This window comes from Solanum lycopersicum, chromosome 5, assembly GCF_036512215.1.
Source record: "Solanum lycopersicum chromosome 5, SLM_r2.1".
Taxonomy (NCBI): Eukaryota; Viridiplantae; Streptophyta; class Magnoliopsida; order Solanales; family Solanaceae; genus Solanum; species Solanum lycopersicum.
Genome location: NC_090804.1, coordinates 16979126 through 16988766, shown reverse-complemented (window position 1 = coordinate 16988766; position 9641 = coordinate 16979126). Strand labels below are relative to the sequence as shown.

Sequence of the window (9641 nt, the reverse complement as noted above, 5' to 3'; positions counted from 1 at the left end):
ACAACAACACAACCAGAAACTCCAAACAACCCATTTGTTTTTCACTATTTTCGGCGAAGAATCAAACCACCATTACCTCAACCCGAATTAATCCAGATTCAAAGCCACTGCCAGTCCCATTCCTCTCCCCCCCCCCCCCCCCCCTTCTTTTCTTTTCTATTTTTTTGCAGGTTACCATCCCGTAAAGTCACAACCAGCCAGATTCCCCCGGTGATGCCATCAAAACAACGACATTTACGGGTAATTTTATCAAATTTTTAGATTGTTGTTTGTTACTTTAATTAGTGATTGTTTTTTTAAAAATTTATTCTATAGGGTTGATTTCCTTTTGATAAATTTTATTCTCTCTGTTTTAAAAAGAATGACCTTATTTTTTTTAGTCTATTTCAAAAAGAATGACTCATTTTCCTATTGGCAACACTTTAACTTTAACTTTTCACATGACATGTTTAAGACCACAAGATAAAGGACATTTCAGTATGTTTGACATAACTTTAATTTAGAATCAAAAGATCAAAAAGACTTCTTTCTTTTCATAAACTTCGTTCCAAATCAAAATAGGTCATTCGTTTTAAAACGGAGGGAGTACTTTTTTAATATAATAATTTATGGTGTTTGATATCTTTTACTCAATTTGATGTTGTTATATTGGAATGTTACTTATTTTCTTTGAAATTTTTATACTGTTGTTGGCTTATTATTTGTGTCATGTGCTTGATAAATTTGTTGTTTTTTTGTTATCTAATTGATAATTGATATTATATTTTTTGTATGTTAAAAGTTGGCCAATGAAAATAAATTCTATCGATTTTCGAGGCCTCTCTATTTTAAATGATGAAAGTTTTGTTCAAGTTTATATATTTTGTTTGTTCAAATTAGTCAATAGAGAAATTATCGTCGATTTTTAACGTCTCTAATGTTAATAAAACGAGTTTATATTTTTAAGTTATCATTTGATTCATTTATTTTTATTCATATTTATTTATTAATAACATTTTTATTAAGTGTCTTTATAGGTACTCGGAGTTGTTTTCTGTTTAAACAATTAGAATGAAGTTCGAATTATATTATTTATTAATTCTTTTGTATATATGAATTCAGTCGATTTCGAAGGATATCTAACACCTTTCTTTTGGAATAACTTGAACCTCTTACCTATAATCTATTGGTTTCGCAAATATTATTTTATTAATTAATTAATTGATTTCATTGTTTTTCCTAAAATTAGGTGGCAACTTCTTTAAACTCTTTTTTCTTAATTATTTTTAAAAACTAAATTAATTGATTATTTTTTAAGTCACCACGACGTTTCTCCTTATTTGAATAAACTATGGATGTAAGCAACTAGTATCACAAATGAAGGCTAGGTAGGACAAACAACCTCTATCTACCCATCTCTGAGCAAGGATGAAATAAATAACCCTGCTAGGGTAAGAACCCTTCCACTTAAGCCTCAGAATGTTAGGCAAGGGTAAGGTTACAGTCTTGGAATTACAGTCAAGAATAACATAATAACGAGATAGTCAATCCATACCCAAGATGACATCAATGTCTACCATAACCCAAAGTGATCAAGTCTACTCAAGTGTCAAACCCACCCAAAGGAACATGAAAGGATCGAAAGACTCGATCACCACTAAGGGCTCACCCACACATGTAGAAACATGAATATACACAAACATGTTATCACACATCATATCAAAAGCAGCTGCAAAATATGCAAAAGACACATATGAGAAATTAGCTCCAGGATCAAACAATAAAAATTCGTATTATGTATGTTTTGTATATACTAGTACATGTTCTTTTTAAATTTAATTGACGAACTTTGATTTGCCTTAAATTTGATTGATATATCGAAAACAACCTAGTGATGTACTCACCATAATGAAGATCCCTTTTTTTCCTTCTTGTAGTCTCAGATGTTCTACATGCAAATACGAGTCCATCATACTTATATTACAATGTAGAAGTTTTGTCAAAAGTCACTTTAACCCTAGACCCAACATCGAAACTGAAAATTTCTTTAACATTAGTTTACCCATATGATTGGGAACTCAAATATAAAATTTCACCTAAAAATGGATTTAAATTCTAAAGTAATTTTCTTGCTTCGCTTCATGAAGAATAATTTTAACTAAATTTTGAAATACTCCTCAATTCCAGTTCTTTTGTGACGCTTTGTTCTTTTCTGTTTGATTAGTCTAAAAATTACTTCTTAATTTAACTAGGGAATCTTAATGCCTTAGTTGGCTATCTTTCTCCTTGGTGGTGAGGCTTCAATTCTCTACCTTGTAATTCTCTCCCTTATTTCTCCTTTCCCTCTCCATGGTTAAATAAGTAACAATTTAACTTTATATTCAGATTTTGTCTTAATCAAATGAATTTACCAAAAAAAAATATGACTAATTCTAGACAACAAATTTCCATGGTTTCTTTTCTCTTATTTCATGTCCAATCAAACACATTCACATAAATTGAGACGGGAGTAATATTTAAAAATTAAAATCTGTATATCCAAAAATAATTTGAAAAGTACCACAAGTAAAAATTTCCTCACATCAACATGAAATATATAAAACAAATTAATTAAAATAATATGATTTGACTCTCGAAAAGCAAAATATTACGCCTAATATGGGACAATAGGTATATTTTATTGAAAACTAATATAAAATTACAAGTAGAGAAACACATCCTACATTTTTGCATGTGTTAGCTTAGTTGTGACATAGGTTTTACTTAAAATTTTGACTGTTGTTTTGGCTGGAGAATGATTGTAATCCTTGACGATGAAATATAGTATTGAAGGTTGAAATTCTTGTGTTGTACAAGTATCAAAGGGTTCTGTATCAAAGCTTTATCTCTATGTGAAAGTTGCATGAGATTGGAGTAGGTGGGAAGCAAAAGATAGATTCGAAAAGAAACTATTGCTTGATAGGAGTACCTTTCCTGTTTAATTTACTAGTTAGTTTCCTGACATTGGAAGAAAACATATATTCTCGGTTGGCTTGTAAAGCAAATATATGATTTTACTGTTTTATCACTTTTACATGTTCCAGGACCCCACTTTACCTCTTCTTATTCTCAAGTCTCAATGCTTGTAGCTACCTACCAGATCCTCAAGAGACTATGATGGATTCAACAAGCAGCATTATGAAATTCTACATTCTTGCCTTATCCACATATCAAGTGCTCGTAGCCTCAAGTCCCTTTGGTTTAAGTGGTAAGTATGCAAATACAAGAAAATTTTATATGTTATGGTATCGAGTTGAGAGAATATAGATGTATATTTAACTCAATCCCTCCCTATTTGTTTTATGCACGTACGTATCAGGGATCGGGTTCTGCTCAACTGCTCGTTAGGAGAAATATTATTCATGTTACACCTTGTATAACTAATCTATGCATAAACTAATACATAAATTGCCTCATAATAACAAACGTCAAGTTGCTAAATTCATGTTTTTGCCGGAAAATGCAGATAGAGCCAGGATTACTCCTAGTCTTGGACGTTACCAGCGTTTACGACTCCTGCAAGTTGAATCAACTAGTCCAGAAAGCTCTTTTCCATATGGAACTTATACTTCTCCTCCTCCTCTTCTTTCAGGAGTTGTACCACCAGTTAATCCTCAAATTAACTCTCCTCCATTGGGGATATCCTCTCCTCCTGCTCCTTTGAAGTCCGTGCCACCAAGTCCACAAAACTCATCTCCATATGGGACAATCACTCCTCCTCTTACTCCTGCTGCTATGCCAACACCTTTACTTCCCACTCTTCCACCACCATCTCCAACTGCACAAACCCCACAGCATAATGCACCTAAGCCACCAGCAGTTAATCAGCCACCACCGAACAGTAGTCATTCATCGACACCACCTCCTTCTAAGAAACCTGAAAATGCCATCTGGTGTGTGGCTAAGCCAACGGTACCAGCAGACTTGATTCAGCAGGCATTGGACTATGCTTGTGGTTCTGGTGCTGGTTGTGATGCCATACAACCCAATGGGGCGTGTTACCAGCCGACTACTCTGCTTTCTCATGCTTCTTATGCTTTCAATAGCTACTGGCAGAAAAAGAAGCAGGGTGGAGGAACTTGTGACTTTGGAGGCACTGCCATGCTAGTCACTGTTGATCCAAGTAAGACTCTCAAACTCCATTAAGAAATGGAAAGAATTTTTGTGTTAAGCATGTCTTATTGTTCATCATACATTCTTATTTGGCAGGTTATGATCAGTGTCGTTTCACGTACAACTGATCTTTGAAGACAACACTTGACAAGACGTAGATGATGTTTTTGCATATGTTATTTTCTATTTACTACAGATAAGACTCTAGTAGCCTTTTTGTTTCTTTGTGCTTCTTTAATGTAGAGGAACTCCATGGTGATGTACTGCTACTTCACAATTTATATGATACATAATTCAGTTAAACGAGAAGAATTTATCTGAATGAAGAAATTAAACCAGAAAGTCCTAATCCAAAATACAACAGATATACAACCTAATCCATTCTACCTTCAGTAAAGCAGGAGTTTAAAGTTTGTGCTAATGACAGATATAGTAAGAGACTGAAACAATGCACAATGCCCATGGAATTTTTTGAAGATGCTCCTAGTTATTATTATAGATAGATATAACAATCATACCGTCCAAACAACCTTAAATTGGGAAGGGTAATTAGTAATTACACTGATCAAGTAGAGGAAGCTGAATATCCTACCTATTTGTGACAGAACTGTGATGAGCATAACCACAAAATTGAAGTAAAATGGAAGTTAGAGAATGCCAATGCTTGACATAAAAAAGGATTCCCATGCATTTGCCTAAAGTGGAAACTTCCCCTTTGGATGCATGACAAGATAAAGGGTAACACAATGTCTACAAAATTTCAACGTTTATATACGTTAATGAACAGCTATTGTACCTGAACAGTAAGGTAATTACTGCTTTCTTCGACTATAGCACAGTGATTATTCAACATATCATTTATGGCATCTTCAGGATCTACAATCCTGCTTCAATATGACCATTTCCAGAGAAAGCTATTAAGCCAATCTTCCTTGTCATCTACCATATCTTTGAATTCTCCGATGCCGCAACTCATCCAATGATAGATCTTGAACCTCATCCGTTGAACTAAGAGACGACAGCACATCATCAGTACGACTTGTGCTGCACATCTCACAAACATTTAACCAGCCTGAATTATCAAATGTACATCCTTGGCATCGCCACATTTGAGATGTATCTCTTGTCCGTCTCCCACCAACGGTTCCTCTACCACCAATTATTTGCCTTCGGAATAAACAGTTCATAAACCTTAAAGGCCAGTTCAGTGCATGCCCAAAACCTCTGATGATTGTCCTCAGTGGATTCGCACCTGAATACGATGCTTTTAAACACAAAAACAGAAGGCCGGCAAGTATTGCACCAAGGTGGCCAAGAAATGAGACACCAGGTACGAACATTTGTATGAGAATCAGTTCTGCCCAGGCAGCATAACGAGTCGGTACCAACAGCCCATGAACATATGTATAATCATGTGATTGTGCATTGAGAATAATTTTCATGGCAAAAAGAACACCAGAAAATCCCACAGCATATTCCTGATAGTAGGGCCTCTCATAGTTAAAGAACAGCAGAAGTGACTTCTCAGGCAATAGTGTGATGCCCTGGGACATAGCAACTAAGGCCTGCAACTGTCGATGCAAATTCTGCACTTCCGATTGATGTCTCCAATTGAATCCCCTTCCACAGAAGTGAGCATATTGTAGAATAAGTGAGAACCATTCAAATGGTAGAGTGCTGACAGGAAGAATCGTTTCAGGTCCTTGTGCTGCACAAGCGAAATCAAAATATGTATTCATCAAATAATAACAGAATAATATGACACATGACCTTCCAAAAACTAAAACATGCAGCTCAGGAAAGCTGTTGGCCTTATGATCAGCTAGCACGACAGAAAAAAGTAATGTCTACAAAAAGAACAAATGGAGTTAGAAATGTGAACTGAAATGATACATCCAAAAGTAACCATCATATGAACTTCTTTCTGGACCAAAACTTCAGAAAGGTGCTACGATGAATACACTAAAGAATGGTGTACATCATGGAACAGCTGGGAAAAATATTAGTACAACTTTTGATCAACTTACTCTCATTCAAGTGAGGTCTTGTCAAAAATAAAATAATAAAGCAATGTATAGCCGAGAGTAGAAACATGTAAATCTTAAAACACACACCCAACCAGTTGTAAGGGGTAATTGACATTTTCTTCAGTAATATCAAGGGCCATTACTCTATACTCAGTTGTTCAAGAGATACCATAAATGTCCTGATGCAATGATATGACACCTCGGTTAGATAAAATAAGCCTAACATCTTATCCTTCCATGTCATTTCTACTCATGATGGAAAAAACACAATATTATTCTGAAAGCATCTTTGTCTGCATCGATCAAACAATGAAATAGAAGTTCTGACAGAGTTATAGTGAAAACAACTGATTTAAGAGGGAACGCCACATAAAAGTCAGTTCGATAACCACATAAAAACATGAGTGATAATGTTAGAGTAAGTTTAAAAAAGACTCCATCTATCATGAAAAAATAATGCAATATATACAAAGAAACACTCAAATACAACACATAGAATTCCAACTTCATCATTGTGATTTGACATCCAATTGCAGAAGACAACTATTTCTTAATTTGCACATAAGAGATGAGAGTTGATGCCTTTGAAAGGGAAGAATTGATTGTTAAGTTAAAATTCAAGGCTATGTAATTCTTTTAAGACCTTCCATTTCATGTTGTACATCTCCCTTTCTTGCTGCTGATTGTTGGATAGATGATATGGTGAAGTGTGCGTAACACATAACAATAAATTAGAAAACATTAACCAGAACACCAAAATTGTTGGCATAGCCACTTGATTTCTCATATTGGGGCTTTAAGAATCTTCAATTTGATAGCACCAGGGGACAGAATATTTAGGCCAAAACTGAAGACAGTCAAATACAATTTTCAAACTTGGACATCAACATCCTTTTAACTGATTAAAATGAACCTTCGACATAACTTTTTACATATGGCCTTCTTTTATATGGCCGACGCAAAACAACAAAATACTTTATATAATAGATGACAATACTATTACTAATTTACATAATGGCCTCTTCCAACACTTTTCTTTTTAAGGCATAAAACGAATTAAGAGTTGCATCCAAATGAAGTCAAAGGCTCATGTGAGGCACACTTCATCCCTGAAGCTCAGTGTAGGCACTTAGCCTCACTTAAGTTGTGAGGTACAAGGCATTAAGGCATGCACTTCATTGTCCACAAGTACTAAACAACAAATATGATTGGTAAAAGCATAAATCAATTGTTAAGGAAATCATTATGAATTAAAGTTACTTTTTTCTTGCATTTTACATATATATTTGTACTTCTTTCTTTGCCACGCTAATAAAAGCCCGGTACGTTAATCGCATTTATGCTTAAAGCCCCAATAGATCTGGAGAACTTTTTTTTAACAAAAACTGGCCGCATAGTAATTTTTTAGATATTTAGTAACATAGATGTTTTTGTTAAGATAATCAATTATTTAAGTCAATCCAAACAATGGCGAATTTATAGCCTACATAATGGGGCATGTAAGCCCATGGTCTCCCCATAAATCTAGTTATTTTCTAAAGTTGGTATAACTCCCTGAATATATCACTTTCAGATACAAATATAGGTAGATATATATATAGGCGAAATTTTGGTTTAGTTTGGAAATTTTGCACAGCACCTACTGCAGCCCGTTTCTATATAGCACCTTCAAGCAAGTACATGAAGTTGTTCATCCAATTTTTAGTTTAATTGGATCAATTTACATACCAGCATCACACCTAATCCATATAATATAGCGAAAAAAGGAAGAAATGAAAATGGGTTCATACCTTAAGAATGAGCTGGGATTAAACCATACTTGATTAATGGTAGGAAGTATAGAATGAAGAAAAGTGGGCCTTACGTATATAATTGTATTAGCAGCAACAAGTGCTGCTGTAACAGGGGCTTTTCTATCCAGCCTGTAATATTCGGTCACTGTATGCAGCCTAAAAGAGGTAGCATCCCACGTGAAACTGAACTCCATCTTCCCCTTCCTCTTTCCATTCTTGAATTTGTATTAACAACAAACTTCTCACTGTCACCAAAATTTGAAGGGATTCGAATTTCCCCAGAAACTTCTTCTCCCTTCCTGTAATTTCGATTGATGAGCCAATGCGTGCCCAGATCCGACCCGGCACATTCAGTCGGGTAGCAGTATTTGACAAAACAGAGTTGGAAACCAAAATAAGCCACAAAAATATAAAAGTTACCAAAATAAGCCATTATTTTAGTAAGTAACTAAAATAAGCTTAGTGGAAGAAAAATTTTCACTATATCCAATAATTTAAACGTTTTTCGTTAGTTTCATAACGTTTAATTTAATATATAACGAAACTTTTTCTTACACTTTCTAAAGTGGAGTTTTTTCTTCCACTTTATAAAGTGAAACTTTTTATTCCATATTATAAAGTGAAACTTTTTATTCCACTTTATAAAGTGGAATTTTTTATTATACTTTACAAGAAACATATTTTTCACGTCTTGAATAAGCTTTTTCAGTGTTGTCATATAAATTATATTGATTTGATATGTCATTAAAACGGAAAAAAATATTTCATTATGTATTTTTATTATTTTATTCTGAAAAATCTATTTAAGGACATTTATACATAGTCGATAGCACCTACAACATAAAGTCCTCTATATTTGTTCAATTCCATCTAAAAAAAATATCTTCACAAATACAATGCTAAATATCCAATAAATGTCCGATATCATAAATTTATTTCATCAATTTATAAATGAATGGGTATAAACAGTACGATTATAATTTGATTATAGCCGGAAAATACCCTACTTCATTTTTATCACATGGACTAGTAAATTTTGGAAAGTGAATTATATATAATGACGAATCGTTGACCGACTTTTTAAGCGTTCCAAATTACTATATAGATCAAATCAAGTCAACAATACTTGAAATCTATGTTAGGAAGGAGCCTAAGATTAGTCAACAACGTTCTCCTTTATTAGTCGATGTTCATCCCTAATTAGAAAATCATAATAGCATTGATGAATTTGCGATAACTCAATCTACTGATTTTCCTAAAATGACTCATTACAAAATACTCTTACCGACCGATATGATTTTGATTTAAACAAAACTATCAATGATAGTGATCGGTAATGCTCAATTATTATATTTCAATTATTGTTTGTTGATTTTGTCAATTATTTATTAATATATATTATTTATTATTCTTATTATTGTATATTTTGTAGCGGTTACCTCAGCAAGATAGGGATATTGCTCCAAGTTATGGACTAAATAATTATTTTGGTTAGTCCTCACACTTTGAAATGACGGAAAATGTTGGGATATCCTCAAATTTTCATGTCTCGCCTACTTTTGACGCAGATGATTATCGTTATGTCTAACACTTATTTTTTTAATGAATTTTTTATGCAACCATCTTCAAAGTGATTTTTTTTGGAAGCCATGAAAAGATGTCACGACCCAAATCCGGGCCGCGACTGGCA

The 9641-nt window shown here is 33.8% G+C and overlaps 1 protein-coding gene and 1 pseudogene across 1 annotated transcript; one reads left to right on the top strand and one right to left on the bottom strand.

Annotated features, from left to right (window-relative positions):
• Nucleotides 1–2825: 2825 nt before the first annotated feature.
• On the top strand, nt 2826–4443 carry LOC101255594 (glucan endo-1,3-beta-glucosidase-like). Its single transcript, XM_010322738.4, has 3 exons — nt 2826–3226; nt 3485–4141; nt 4228–4443. Exons 1-3 carry the CDS (start codon nt 3133–3135, stop codon nt 4257–4259), a joined length of 783 nt encoding a protein of 260 aa, XP_010321040.2. The 5' UTR covers nt 2826–3132; the 3' UTR covers nt 4260–4443.
• A 335-nt stretch (nt 4444–4778) lies between these two features.
• Nucleotides 4779–8399, bottom strand: LOC101255299 (rhomboid-like protein 14, mitochondrial; annotated as a pseudogene).
• Between the last annotated feature and the right edge of the window lie 1242 nt (nt 8400–9641).